The sequence below is a fragment of the Anolis carolinensis genome, chromosome 1, assembly GCF_035594765.1.
Source record: "Anolis carolinensis isolate JA03-04 chromosome 1, rAnoCar3.1.pri, whole genome shotgun sequence".
NCBI classification, from domain to species: domain Eukaryota; kingdom Metazoa; phylum Chordata; class Lepidosauria; order Squamata; family Dactyloidae; genus Anolis; species Anolis carolinensis.
The window spans coordinates 325,928,651-325,944,219 of NC_085841.1; the positions used below are offsets into that span (position 1 = coordinate 325,928,651).

The following is a 15,569-nucleotide window of genomic DNA, read 5'->3' on the forward strand; positions in this document are numbered from 1 at the left end:
CTGGTGCAGATCCAAGGATGATGGGGTTAACAGTGGTCTCTGGCAGTGGGTGAAGGTACTGCAAATCCAACTGTCCGTTATTCATCCTCCCCCAAACCTCACTAAGACGTAAAGTGGGTCATGGGAGGTCTGTGTACCACGTTTGGTCCATATCCATGGCTGATATAGTTAGCAGTAGTCTCTGGATGTGGGTATACGTACTGCAAATCCCATCATCCATGGTTCACACACCCCCAAAGCTCATCAAGAAGTAAAGTGGGTCATGGGGAGGGGGGGGGTCTGTGTCCCAAGTTTGGTCCATGTCCATCATGATTGGGGGTCGCAGTGATCTCTGGAAGTGGGAGCCAATAGGAAGTTTGTTGGAAACAGACACACCCACAAACACATATAGAAACATTTAATACTAGATAGAGAACTATGGCTGGAGTTACACTTTAAAATGTACCTGTTTCCGACTTAAATTCAACTTAAGAACAAACCAGCAGAACCTATCTTGTTCCTAACTTGGGAACTATCTGTAGTTTTTATGTTCCCTAAGACTGTAGAGCGCTTGCATCTGTCTGAAGCTAGACAGAATTATAAGAAACTGATTGCTGAAATAAAACCATGTTATTTTGTGGCACTAATCAAATCTGATCCCCACTCTCAACTAAATACTGTTCTTTACACTTCCAAAGGAATTGTAAACAATGGAATTGAGTTCAGACTGAATATGAGAGACAAGTGCCTGGAAACATGTCATGGCAGGCTTCTGAGAGCCCTAATAAATCCCTAGCAAATTTTGGTTTCAGTCATCCATTAGCAACTATAAAAAGTGTACAACTGAGATAGAAGTATACTGGTAAATGTTTTACCCCAACAGTACCATAAAACAGGCCCAACAAAGGAATGAGCTTTCACTTGTGTTCAGTCATAACTACTATTACATTTGTACTATCTGTGTTCTAATGAACATCTTGCTCATTTTATAGCCTACATTTTCTTGTAAACTGAGGAACTGGCTAGGCTCAACAGAACAAGAGAGGATACTTGGAATCAAAAGAGCAAACTGTTTGCTTAATCTCAACATGAACCACGAACCATGTTAACTGGAAACTCCAAGAGCATGAATTATGTGATTCTGTTGGTGTTTTAAGCAGACCATCTTAATTTTGTAGTCTGGCCATGTCAATGAAGTTACCCACAAAAAAATAATAATTCTACACACTTCCGCAGCTCCAGCCTCCCACTCAATTATGAACACCAAGTAATGAGTATACCTTGCAGAGTATATTATGCCAATGACATATTGAAATAGTCTCCATTGTTGTCATTACAGACACAAAGTCTCAAAGTGATATCCAAAAAATTCCTCAAGCATGTATACCTTAACTCCCACAGAACCTTTGGACTTTCTAATACTATTCCAATAACCACCTCAAGGAGGTCAACTGAAGAGAAAGCTCTGTTGCATGTATATACTAAATATGTTTTGTAATAACACAAATTCATGATAGGAATAGCTATTAATGCATCCTGGACAAGTCGACTACAGGAAACATTCAGCTAAGAGGCAGTATGTCTCTTATTACCAATTACTAAGGGAACGAATGAAATGCCTACGTCTTCATATCCTGCTTGTTGATTTTTGCAGAGATATCTGGCTATAAACTACAGAAAACAAAGTACTGGGATAAGGTGCTTGCATTATGAATTGCTATTTGGATGGTTACATCTTATAGAACTTGAGTGTTTTCTGATGGCTTTTGGCTCCCCTCTGTAATGGTAAAATGACCTGGGAAATTGAAATAATAGTTCCTAAACATCCCCGCCAACCTGGAGTCTTTCTCCTATGTAAAGATGTTTACAGTTAAAAAAGAGAAGTTTCAGCTTAACCAGCAACAATACTGTCTTCTTTTTAAAATATCTGAAATAACATTATGACAAACCAACAGAACACAAATGGCATATACAGTAATAAAACCTTACTAGCTAATAGAAAAGCAATAAATTGGCTCCCCCTACTGGACCAGAGACCATTACACATTTAAAAATGTAGTCTGAAGTTCAGGTTGAACATCCCATAACCTGAAATCCAAAATACATTATGAAACCTGTAAGAGCAGGAGATATGTTCTGAGCTGGATTGCAGTTACCTGAAACCACGGATATGACTTAGCACCATTATGTTACTTAACTTCTGCTACCAGCGTATCAGAGTTGCATTGCAGAACCTAGAGGTTCCTAGAAAGGCATCCTAAGAAATTTACTAGATCCTCTAATGCCTCTATGGTAACTTATGGGGGGAGGGGAGCATATCATAGAATCAACTGGACAGCCAAGCAAATCCCAAGAGACATCATTATTTCCTGGGCGCAGGTAAGTGAAACTAGGAATATTACTTTCACAGTTATGAGAGGTGCTTTCATTTTTTTAAAAATCCAAAAAGAAAAGCTTATGTATAATGAGGATTGAGCATTCAGATTTTAATATCTATTTGGGATACTAGAACCAAAGTCCAGTGGATGTCAAGAACCCAATGTATCATGAATTTGAGCAGCTATGTCGTTCTGATAATCTTCAGCTACAAAATAATTTCTTCAAAGAGAGATAAGCCCCTGGTTGTCTGTTATATCATCTACTTTTGAGATGACAAAAAGATACATTAAAGCAGTGTTTCTCAAACTCTGCTCCTCCAGATGTTTTGGACTGCAGCTCCCACAATTCCTAACAGTTGGTAAACTAGCTGGGATTTCTGGGAGCTGAAGTCCAAAACACCTGGAGCAGAGTTTGAGAAACACTGCCTTAAAGTATTCAGAGTCAGGAATGAGAAGTAGCATTAAGTTACTGATGGATATGTCCTCTTGTTTTAGGGTAAAAGCCAATAAATAGGTTTCTGGGGTAAAACAAATTTTAAGCTGTGCTCACAACATTAAAAAGCTGGCAATTAATGGTCCATCTAAACCAATGATTCCCAAAATGGGCGCTACCGCCACCAGGTGGGCGCTGCAGAGATCCAGAGGGGCGGTGATGGCCATAGGTGCATTTGGGAGCGATGAATAACTGTAAGGGGGCGGTGAAAGCATAAAAGAAAGAAGAGAAGATTTAGAAAAAATGATTTATGTATTCCGCTCATAGCAGGGCCTCTTCCAAGAACGCAAGACAGGGTTAAACCTCTACTTCTCTCCTGAGGCACCTATTAGGACCCGGGGGCGGGGCCAGGGGAGGGGCAGGGCCTCTTCCCAAGTGCCGGAGACAGGGCTGAGCCTGAGGCGCCTGTTAGGACACAGGGGGAGGAGCTAGAGGAGTGGGCGTGGCTTCTTACCAAGAGCCCAAGACAGGACTGAGAATCTATACCTCTCCTGAGGCGCTTGTTGGGACACAGAGGGCGGAGCTAGGGAAGGAGGCAGGGCCTCCTTCCAAGAGTGCGAGACAGGGCTGAGCTTCTGTATACCTCCCCTGAGGCACTTGTTAGAACACGGGGGCGGGTTATAGAGGTTCAACCCCGTCAGGCACTTGGGAAGAGGCCCCGCCCCCTGTGTCCTGGCAGGCGCCACAGGACAGGGAGAGCTCAGCCCTGCCTCAGAGCTCGTAACTCCCCCATCCCAGTCCTGGCTGCCCATTTGTGGCTCCGCCCACCTCCCCTCCCAGCCCTGCATCTTGGACTAGAGGAGAGGCTCAGCCCCGCCCTCTTAAGCAGGAGCCATGCTCACCCCTCTAAGCCACGCCCCCCTTTTCAGGGGGCGGTTGTAATATTTTTTCTGGAAAGGGGGCGGCAGGCCAAATAAGTTTGGGAACCACTGATCTAAACTGTAAAATTAATGAAGTTTGACACCACTTTAACTGCCATGATTCAATGTTGCGGAACCATGGGAGTTTTAATTCTACAAGGTACTATGTAACCAAAGAGTGCTGGTGGTTTTACACAAAACCACCAGCAAGCACTCTTTGGCTACATAATACCTTGTAAACACTGTAAATTCTTTCATGTTTGTTATAGTATTAATTCTTTGACTTGCAAAATCTAAACTATTAAAATAATGATTGCTTAAAAATAGCTTTGAAATTGGGATAACAAATACTCAAAAGGACCCATGGTAACGCCTATCAATTCAATGGTATCTACCAAGGAGGCATAGAGGTTAGTAGTATGGACCAACTATACTTCATACAACTCAATTGTAGTACCTGCAATATAGCTTAAGCATATTTCCTCCTTGCTAATTATCTTAGTATGAGGCTACCCCTTATAAACATTTTGAAAGCTTCATTTGGTGACAAACTTAGTAGCAAGATGCTTAAATTACTACACACTTCATTCTAAGTATACTGGCTGCCTATTTGTTGTAGTCTGTTTAAGATACTGGTTTCAATTTTAAAACACCTACATTATTTGAGACTTCCTTGACTGAAGACCCGTCTGCATTTATATTAACCTACATGAATCTTGTATTACTAGCCTGCAGCCCTTCACATTTTCTATGATGGCTCCATGACTCTAGAAACCTATTCACAGTGAAATGTCTACAGTCCCTTTTAAGTTTTTAAAAGAAAATATTAGATTTTTAAACATTCTAATCACTTTGCAGGTGATTTTAGGGTGGGTTTAGAGTGGTTTTTGTAATGACTATCTTCTGGTATTATTTTATATCACTGTATATTTTATATTAGACTATTATACAGGTTGGGTATCCTTTATCCATAATTCCAAAATCCAAAATATTCAAAATTGTCCACACAAGTGACTGCTGTTACAGTGCTTTCTGATGGTTCAATGTATACAAGCCTTTTTCATGCACCAAATTATGACTACATAGTACCTTGTGAACATTGGTTCCTGGGATGACACTGTTGCAGACAGTGAACACATCCTGAGGCTAAATTTCTTAATACCATTCTTATAAAACTATTTAAAAACAGATTTAGAAAAAACATGTGCTTTCTCTGAAATGCAAAAGAAATATTACCCTGTTTTTAATCTTTTTTAAGGTTTACAAGGTGAAGTCGATCTGAGAACTCAAACAAGCCTAAACTTGAGAAAAACAAGGTGTGCTGTAATTTCATGTTGCTAAAATTGTATATTATAGAGGTACATATATTAAAGTTAAAGACGGCACTACTTTCAAAAATATACTGATGTCAATGGGCGAGGTATACAACTTTTAAAAGTCATCTGAACTGGAAAGGTTTATGGATAAATTATTCTTCACATATTCGTGTCAGAAGGGAAGATATGAGAACTGCATTGTTTTTGCTTGGTTGTCACAAAGAGTTCTGGACTGCAACTGTTTTATTCCTAAAATTTGTAACATTCCCTGCTTACTTCATGTCATTTTTGCATTTCTTTTGTTTATTCCCACCCATAATTAAAAACAAAACGAAGTGTAGTTTATGAATGCATTCTAAATTATAACTGTGGGTTTTCAGTTAGCCTGACTTGGCCATGGTGGTCCACACCTTAGTTACCTCCAGACTGGACTACTGTAATGCGCTCTGCGTGGGGCTGCCTTTGAAGGCGGTTTGGAAACTAAAGCTGGTACAAAGATCAGCAGCCAGATTAATAACTGGAGCTAGTTACAGAGAGTGGTCAACCCTCCTGTTTAAGCAGCTCCCGATAAGTTTCCGGGCTCAATTCAAGGTGCAGGTTATTACCTACAAAGCCCTAAACAGTTCGGGACCCGCTTACCTCTGCGATCGCTTCCTCCACTAAGATCTTCCAGGGAGGCCCTTCTCTCGCTCCCACCTCTGTTTTAAGTACAGTTAGTGGGGATGAGAGAGAGGGCCTTATCAGTAGTGGCCCCCCGACTCTGGAACTCACTCCCCAGGGAGATTAGACAGGCTCCCTCATTGTCCATCTTCCGCAGGGACCCAAAAACATGGTTGTTCTGGTGCCCATTTAATTGAAGAGGCTCACCTGCCATGTATCTTGTTTACAAATTCGTACAGCACTTTATCATCGTCTCCCATTTTATGGGTTTTGATGTTTTAATACGACTGCTTTCTTGCCCTTCACCATCCGTCCCTATCTTATTCATGAACCTTACCCATGGAGGCGGGGTATAAGAATAAAGTTGTTGCTGTTGTTATTGTTGTTATTATTATTATTATTAGCACTGTTTTCTGGAAAAACTAATTACTGCCCAGAGGATTTTCTAAAATAAAAGCAAATACGATAGTTAAAACACTATTTGAAATATGCGTGTTGAATGTAGTTGGAATTAACCTCACCCAGAGGTCATACTGATAATAGTGTTTTAGAGACACACATGTTCGATTTCCACTTTGGTCCCTAAGATTTGGCCTAAGCTACTACCCTAATAATCGGGTTTGAGAACCTAAGTCATAATTTGTCATTTGGCAAATGGAAACATTAAATCTCACCAAATATTTCCTGAGATGTAAGACTGATGTCTAATGGATGTGGCGCAGGCGGGAGAGCAGGCCAGTGCAATTAACTGCAATGAATCACTCTGACCAGGAGGTCATGAGTTCGAGCCCCGCTCGGAGCCTATGATTGTTTGTCTTTGTTCTATGTTAAAAGGCATTGAATGTTTGCCTATATGTGTATATGTGTAACCCTGAGTCCCCTTCGGGGTGAGAAGGGAGGAATATAAATGCTGTAAATAAATAAATAAATAATGATGTCTTAACTAAATACCAGCACAATGCTATGCTCATCTACTCAGAATTAAGTCCTACTGAATTCAAAGGAGCTTACTTCCAGGTAAGTATGTAAAGGGCTAAATGCGTTAGAAGCATTAATGCTTCTTACTAATCAATGAGTTCATAGTTCTTCAGAGGCTCTGCTTGCAGACAGGCTTTCTCTTGCAAAAAACAAGAGTTTAAAAAATCGGAGGGAAATTATTACAAAGCTAGAAAACTATAGGAGCTTACAAATGTGAAAATAAGCAGACCATACTACTATTTATTTATTTTTATTATGTCAGAAGCGACTTGCAGTCCCCTGTTGGGTGAGAAGGGCGGGATATAAATATTGTAATAAATAAAATAAATAATTAAGTTGCTTCCGATGTGAGAGGATTGGCCACCTACAGAGACATTGCCCAGGGAACGCCCGGATGTGTTACCTACTGGGAGACTTCTCTCATGTCCCCGCAAGCTAGAGCTGACAGACGGGAACTCATCCCATCTTGCAGATTTATTATTTAATAAGAATTTATTTGTAGCCCACCCTATCTCTCCTAGGGGACTGGGATATAACTCAGGTATTTAGGTATAACTAAGCCAATACATCAGAGCTTTCCAAATTTCATGTTGTTGACACACTTTTTAGACATGGATCATTTTGTGACACAGTAATTCAGTTTTACTGACAAACTGAATGTTAAAACCAACCCTTTATATGAAATATGGACACATACATAAATTGTAGTGACCAAATGTATGGGGGGTCACACCATACCTCATGAAATTGTTTCATTGACATTTTTTAAAAATATGATTGCTTATTTCACATTGACACAGAAGTCTCTCCTGCCATTTGTGTGATACGCAGCAGCCGACACACAAACATGTTAGGACATGTGGTTTGGAAAGCTCTGCAGTACATTTTTATTATTATTATTATTAATATCATAAAAGACTCAATACATTCAACAGTTTGGGCTCAGACTATTTGACAAACTGCATCCCTGTGCATAAACCTGTTCAGGCACTGAGATCAGAACGGTCCCATTACTCCTCTCTTTTAAAAACAACTTAATACCCATTTCTGTGAATTAGCTTACAGAGAGGAAGGAAAGTAGTCTTACCACCGATTCTACTATGCGACATGCTGGCAACAAACCATTTTAAATTATAGAGATCTATATTTTGATATAGAGGGCACCCGGTGGCATAGTGGGTTAAACCGCTGAGCTGCTGAACTTGCTGACTGAAAGGTCAGTGGTTCGAATCTGGGGATCAGGGTGAGCTCCTACTGTTAGCCACAGCTTCTGCCAACCTAGCAGATCGAAAACATGCAGATGTGAGTAGATCAATAGGTACAGCTTCAAGGGTGTGATGCCTCATGGGCGCTGTAGTCCTGTTCCTAGTACTATTGTGGCAGATGAAGATGAAAACATGGGGTTTTCGCCGGTTCAACAAGAGCCGGAGTCTCTTCACCTGCCGGAAATTGATGTTTGCCCTCAAGAATTCAGTAAAACAGGCCTTGGGCAGAACTCCCCTCCGTTTCCCAGGAAAGAATTTTATTCTAAAGACAGAGGAGTCAGAGAAGCCCAGCGGAGGAGTTTGCGGATTGCAGCCAAACAACAGACTGATTAGGCCTGCTTCCCTTGGGAAAATCGAAGGAGTCTTGCATCTGGACAGAGTTGGGTTTCGTTTCTTGTTCTCTAGGGAAAGAGATTTGTTGGCGGGAAACGAGACCCAATATAGGTGGTTGACACGGGAGATTCTTTGCGGAGTCAATTGATCAGCTTCAGGAGAGAGATCGTGTGTGGACTTCGTAACCCCAGTTCCTTGCTTCCCGGATCAAGCTTCCAAGCCTTTGCCTGGCCTTGCTGTGTAACCACGGACGCTTCATGTTTCATGTTTTGCCCTCTTCCATGGACGCTCCACGCTTCATGTTTTGCCCTGTTCCTAGTCACGGACCTAGCCAAGAATCAAGTTTATTTCCAGCCTTGCTATCAAGCTTCATTGGACTCTAAGACTCTGACATTTCCCCACACTATTGCTTGGCAAAGTGTGTGTTTCGGTCAAGTGGATTAAAACTTTGAACTCTAATATCAATTATTGGACAATACATTTTTGGACTATATTTGACCTCATTTGAAAGGTCTGCTTCTGAACTATATTCTTCACTTGTTTTTATTGCTTTTATATATTTCCTTAATAAAGATATTAGATAGAGATTGGCCTCCGTGTATGGTTTTTGGTGCCCAGCAGCCAGGGTTCTGACAAAGGGGAAGGTAACGGCGCTCCATGCAGTCATGACGGCCACATGACCTTGGAGGCGTCTACGGATAACACTGGCCCCTCGGCTTAGAAATGGAGATGAGCACCACCCCCCAAAGTAGGACACGACTAGAGTTAATGTCAGGGGAAAACCTTTACCTTATTTTTATATGTATTTTAATCTATGCAATTCTGTTTTTTATGTTATATTTATGTTTTATATATTTTTATTAATTTATGTTTGTCTTTCAATTGTTTATTATGTTTTGTACTGGCATTGAATGTTTGCCATTTTACTTTGGAAGTTGCCCTGTGTGCCCCATTTATTAAAAATAAAGTGGTCATGGAACAAAGTAAAAAAAAAAACTACTGGAAACAGATTCATGTGTATCCTGAAAAAATGGTAAAATACAAACTTTAAAATGACATCACAATTGTACCTTTTGAACATGCCAGTTGAAGAACTAGAAAGGAAATTCTGAAAATTCTTGTTTTAAATGACAGTGGCAGCTCGAATAGTATAGGCCAGATATTGGAAAACCTCAGAGATACCCCATTAGAAGGATGGGAAAAATACATAACAGATTTGCTAATAATGGATAAAATAACTGTACTCTTGAGAAGACAACTATTAAGAGAACTTTGTTAATGAATGTCAACCAGTGATTCAACATCTCAATAAAATAGTGCAATTAAACTAAAAATGTACATAGGTAAAGGTAAAAGTTTTCCCCTGCCGAAGAACCGGCGTTGTCAGTAGACACCTCTAAGGTTATGTGGCCGGCATGACTACATGGCGCACTGTTATCTTCCCGTCGGAGCAGTACCTATTGATCTACTCACATTTGCCTGCTTTTGAACTTCTAAGTTGGCAGAAGCTGGGGCTAACAGCGGGAGTTCACTCTGCTTCCCTGGATTCGAACTGCCGACCTTTTGTCAGGAAGTCCAGCAGCTCACCGGTTTAACCTGCTGTGCCACAGGGGCTCCAAAATGTACATAAGGCAGTGGTTCTCAACCTGTCAGTCCCCAGATGTTTTGGCCTTCAACTCCCAAAAATCCTAACACAACTGGTAAACTGGCTGGGATTTCTGGGAGTTGTAGGCCAAAACACCTGTGGTTGAGAACCATTGACATAAAGGATCCTATAGACTGTAGATAAGGAGGAAGCAGATATCAATTGAGAGCCGAGGAGGATACCTTTATATGTATTATATTCAAATAGAAGAGTGTGACCCTCTTTAAAAAAAGATATTATGTAAGAAATTATAATCAAACATTAATACAGTGGCTGGAAAATATTGCACTGTACTCAACAAAAACTTAGAAATGTATGACTATTTGAAAAAATAAATATCCCCCCCCCCCAAAAAAGTAGTCTTGTTTATCCAACATAAATGGGCTGGCAGAACGCTGGATAAGGGAAAATGTTGGATAATAAGGAGGGATTAAGGAAAAGCCTAATAAACACCTAATTATGTTATGATTTTACAAATTAAGCACCAAAACATAGTGTCAACAGAAAAAGCAGTTCAATACTGTACGGTAACGTTATGTAGTAATTACTGTATTTATGAATTTAGCATCAAACCATCACAATGTATTGAAAACATAAAACACTTACTAAAATTGACTAAAAATAAAGATAGAATTGCTGCCTAGAGAAACAGCTGTGGATCCGGGTGGGAGGCAGATTGCATTGGATAATACAGATTGTTGGATAAGCGAAGGTTGGATAAGCGAGACTACTGTATTAACAGAATTGTTGCTAGTTTTCTGGGCTGTATGGCCCTGTTTCAGAAGCATTCTCTCCTGACATTTCGCCCACATCTATGGCAGCATCCTCAGAGGTGGTGAGGTATACTGGAAAAACTAAGAAAAGAAGGTTTATATATACAGTAGAGTCTCACTTATCCAACATAAACTGGCCGGCAGAATGCTGGATAAGCGAATATGTTGGATAATAAGGAGGCATTAAGGAAATGCCTATTAAACATCAAATTAGGTTATGATTTTACAAATTAAGCACCAAAACATCATGCTATACAACAAATTTGACAGAAAAAGTAGTTCAATATGCAGTAATGTTATGTTGTAATTACTGTATTTACAAATTTAGCACCAAAATATCACAATGTTTTGAAATCATTGACTACAAAAATGCGTTGGATAATCCAGAACGTTGGATAAGTGAGACTCTACTGTATCACTCTCACTGCTCCTTGAGCTCCCAAAACTTGAAAACGCCCCCCAAAAAATCTGGTGATGATCGAAAAACAGGTGTTGAGAGGCAGAGGGATTACTAGGGGAGGCATGGATGGGGGAAGGTTGGAGATGATTTTAAACCCCAGTCGCATTTAAGGGAGGGGGGCGTCTCTGAGGCAGCTAAACACTTTATCCTCCCCACCCCCCACTGCCCTTCCAGCTGCTGGGAAAACAATAGTGCGAGGAGACGGTTAGTCAGACAGGCAAAGGCTCTCTGAAAAGCCTGGCCTACATCAATAAGCACGAGCGCGGGGCGGCCGTTGGTTTGCCCTCAGAAGCGCCCGCCCGCGCGCGCGCAAAAAGAAAGCCGCCTCTTTTATTTTAAGGCCTAGTCAGAAATAAGCGGGTTTAGAGGATGCATGGGGCACGCTTCGGGCCTTGTGGGGGTTTTGGACTTCAACTTCCACGATGCCCAACAGCCTCAGGCCTCTTCCTTTTCCCCCTCCGCAGCGGCGGAGGGGGAAAAGGAAGAGGCCTGAGGCTGTTGGGCATCGTGGAAGTTGAAGTCCAAAACCCCCACAAGGCCCGAAGTGTGTCCCATGCCTGCTGTACAAACTTTCCCTCCTCCCCCTCAGTCTTGAACCTGAGCGCGGCTATACTCGGAAGACTCACTCATAATCCCGGAAGACTTCATTGGTAACCCTGCAGTGGAAGACGTGTTCGCCGGGTCCCAAATCCGCGGGCGGCTTCTCCCTCACGAAGGGCTTTCGGTGCAGCAGCGGCATCGCTGGAAGAAAGGGCGAACCAACCCCCAAGAGAAAGGCAGGCGTTCAAAGCGTGTCACCCAAAAGCGTTCAGCGTATGTGTATGTGAAGGAGCCTTGACACGAGAGAGTTCTCTCCCGCACTTCCTTCCTTCCGTCTTTCTTTCCTCCTCCCCCGCGAGAAGGCCGCCTCACAATGGGGCCATGACGCCGAACAGCAGGAGGAGGAGGCTCACTCACTCACTTCTCGTTCTGTCTCTCTGCTTCCCCCTCACAACGTGCTCGCTTTCCTGGGGATTTCCCTGCTCCTTCTCGAAGGCACCTCCTCCTCAAGCCTTCTTTCCTGACCTCTTTTTCCCCCTTCTTTGCCGCCTCCTCCTCCCTCAAAAACCCGGGCAGCTCTGACTCTCCTTCCCTTTGCCTCCTCCTCCTAATTCCCTTCTCCTTCCCAAACAGCTGTCTCTGTCAGGAGGCGACTGAGTGGGCGCTCGCTTTCCCCTCTTTGACACAGACCTTCCCTCGCCTGGCTGACTAATCCTGAGGTATCATAGTACCGACCGACTCCCTCGTCCCCTCCTACCTGATTTGTGACTCTAAAAACCTCCTCTTCCTCCTCCTCCTCCTCCTCCGAGCTCTTCGGAAGTTTTTGGATGGGCTGGCTCCTTCTCCGTCTCTCTCAACGAGGACAGCTCTTCTGGGAGGGAGGAGCTTCCGACTTCTTCTTTCCCTCACTACTACATCTTTATTGGCCGGGACGCCGCCTTTTCAGTTTATGACACACACACACCACACAGGAAGACAAGGCGGAGAGAGAAAGAGAGACATTATTAATTAATGGATGAGGCGCTTATCCTCCATTTTTGAAGTGGCAGCCCAGAAGAGTGGGTCATGGGTAAGAGAAGTAATCCCACTTCCATGCTGAGTGCTGTGAAGATCTTGCCTTTATGAAGGAGTTCGTCATCAAGCCTTGGTCTCCTTGTAATAGATACGTGGGCCCCTTCCACACAGCTGAATAAAATCCCACATTATCTGCTTTGAACTGGAAAATATGGCAGTGTGGACTCAGTCCCCTTCCACACAGCCATATAACCCAGAATATCAAGGCAGAAAAATCCCACAATATCTGCTTTGAATTGGAATTTATGGCAGTGTGGACTTAGACCCCTTCCACACAGCCATATATAAACCAGAATATCTGTTTCAAACTGGAATATATGGCAGTGTGGACTCAGTCCCCTTCCACACAGCCATATAACCCAGAATATCAAGGCAGAAAAATCCCATCATATCTGCTTTGAACTGGAATTTATGGCAGTGTGGACTTAGACCCCTTCTACACTGCCATATAACCCAGAATATCTGCTTCAAGCTGGAATATATGGCAGTGTGGACACAGTCCCCTTCCACACAGCCATATAACCCAGAATATCAAGGCAGAAAAATCCCACAATATCTGCTTTAAATTGGAATTTATGGCAGTGTGGACGTAAACCCCTTCCACACAGCCATATAACCCACAATATCTGCTTCAAGCTGGAATATATGGCAGTGTGGACTCAGTCCCCTTCCACACAGCCATATAACCCAGAATATCAAGGCAGAAAAATCCCACCATATCTGCTTTGAACTGGAATTTATGGCAGTGTGGACTTAGACCCCTTCTACACTGCCATATAACCCAGAATATCTGCTTCAAGCTGGAATATATGGCAGTGTAGACACAGTCCCCTTCCACACAGCCATATAACCCAGAATATCAAGGCAGAAAAATCCCACAATATCTGCTTTAAATTGGAATTTATGGCAGTGTGGACGTAAACCCCTTCCACACAGCCATATAACCCACAATATCTGCTTCAAGCTGGAATATATGGCAGTGTGGACTCAGTCCCCTTCCACACAGCCATATAACCCAGAATATCAAGGCAGAAAATACCACAATATCTGCTTTGAAATGGGTTATCTGAGTCCACACAGTCATATATCCCAGTTCAAAGCAGTAAATGTGGGATTTTCTGCAAAGCCATTAAATGCTAATTGTAAGTTCGCCCTGAGTCCCCCCTCAGGGTGAGAAGGACAGGATATAAATGCTCGAAATAAGTACAGTAGAGTCTCGCTTATCCAACATTCTGGATTATCCAACGCATTTTTGTAGTCAATGTTTTCAATACATTGTGATATTTTGGTGCTAAATTCGTAAATACAGTAATTACTACATAGCATTACTGCGTATTGAACTACTTTTTCTGTCAAATTTGTTGTTAAACATGATGTTTTGGTGTTTAATTTGTAAAATCATAACCTAATTTGATGTGTAATAGGCTTTTCCTTAATCCCTCCTTATTATCCAACATAATCGCTTATCCAACGTTCTGCCGGCCCGTTTATGTTGGATAAGTGAGACTCTACTGTAATTGCTAATCAAGGTGATCAATTGCAACATTCACACTTGCCTCAAACAGACAAAAGTTCTTTCTCTCAACCTGGATCTTCCACAGATATATAAACCCCACTTGCCTAGTTTCCAACAGACCTCACAACCTCTGAGAATGCCTGCCATAGATGTGGGTGAAAGGTAAGAAGAGAATGCTTCTGGAACATGGTCATACACCCCGGAAAACTTACAGCCACCCAATGTGAGATTTTATTCAGCTGTGGGGAAGGAATTTGATATAACCCAGTTCAAAGCCAGTATTGTGGTATTTTCTGCCTTGATATTCTGGGATATAGGGATGAGTGAAAGGGCCCTTAGATGTTTCAGTCTACAAGTTTAGTATAGTTTAGTATAAAATGAGCTTTTTTTGGTATATACAGTAGAGTCACTTATCCAACACTCGCTTATCCAACGTTCTGGATTATCCAACGCATTTTTGTAGTCAATGTTTTCAATACATCGTGATATTTTGGTGCTAAATTCGTAAATACAGTAATTACAACATAATATTACTGCGTACTGAATGACTTTTTCTATCACATTTGTTTTATAACATGATGTTTTGGTGCTTAATTTGTAAAATCATAACTTAATTTGATATTTAATAGGCTTCTCCTTAATCTCTCCTTGTTATCCAACATATTCGCTTATCCAACGTTCTGCCGGCCCGTTTATGTTGGATAAGTGAGACTCTACTGTATTAGTATAGAATAAGCTCTTACGGCTTCCACACGGTCTGGATCAAGGATTACGTGCAAGGTTTTTGGACGAATGGATTTATGCACTTTTTATGTTTTAAGTTTTGTATGTAAGTCTCATGTGTTTTAATGCCTAATGTAAATTGTTTTTAACTGCTTTATGTTTTATTGTATTGTATTGTATTGTTTTTATTGGCATTGAATTTTTGGCAGATCTGTAAGCTGCCTTGAGTCCCTTTAGGTGAGAAATATGGGAGAGAAATTACATAAATAAATAATTGTTTTTATAATTCGCCTCATTTTTATTTATTTTTTACCTAACATCATTAGATACTGTAGTTGTAAAATGAGAGAATCGGCTGACAACTCCCCAGGATGTGTTTGATTTTGCTGGCTTTTCCAAATGTGTTTAGGGCTTTTTAAAAACAGTTTCATACAGCTTCCAAGGCCAGGCCAGGATCAGCTATCTTTAGGGTATTCATGCACTAAAGCAGGCATGGCAAACTTGGGCCCTCCGCTAGGCTGTTAGGAATGGTGGGAGATGAAGTCCAAACCACCTGGAGGGCTCAAGTTTGCCCAT

The 15,569-nt window shown here is 41.7% G+C and overlaps 1 protein-coding gene and 1 non-coding gene across 3 annotated transcripts in view; both read right to left on the reverse strand.

Moving 5' to 3' along the window:
• The window catches only part of baz1a (bromodomain adjacent to zinc finger domain 1A), a 65,750-nt gene extending 53,039 nt beyond the window's left edge, over positions 1–12,711 (reverse strand). Inside the window, exons 1-2 of one of the 2 annotated variants that reach the window (XM_016991064.2) lie at positions 12,438–12,711; positions 11,767–11,881 (exon numbers count right to left, since the gene is read on the reverse strand). In XM_016991064.2, coding sequence (XP_016846553.2) covers positions 11,767–11,879 — 113 coding nt within the window. In that variant the 5' untranslated portion in view covers positions 11,880–11,881; positions 12,438–12,711. The other variant, XM_062968259.1, reaches the window with a different exon arrangement.
• mir5469 (microRNA mir-5469) lies at positions 2,016–2,102 on the reverse strand. Its single transcript, NR_130072.1, is given in 1 exon segment — positions 2,016–2,102. It is a non-coding gene; the product is annotated as a microRNA mir-5469 (primary transcript).
• Positions 12,712–15,569: the final 2,858 nt, after the last annotated feature.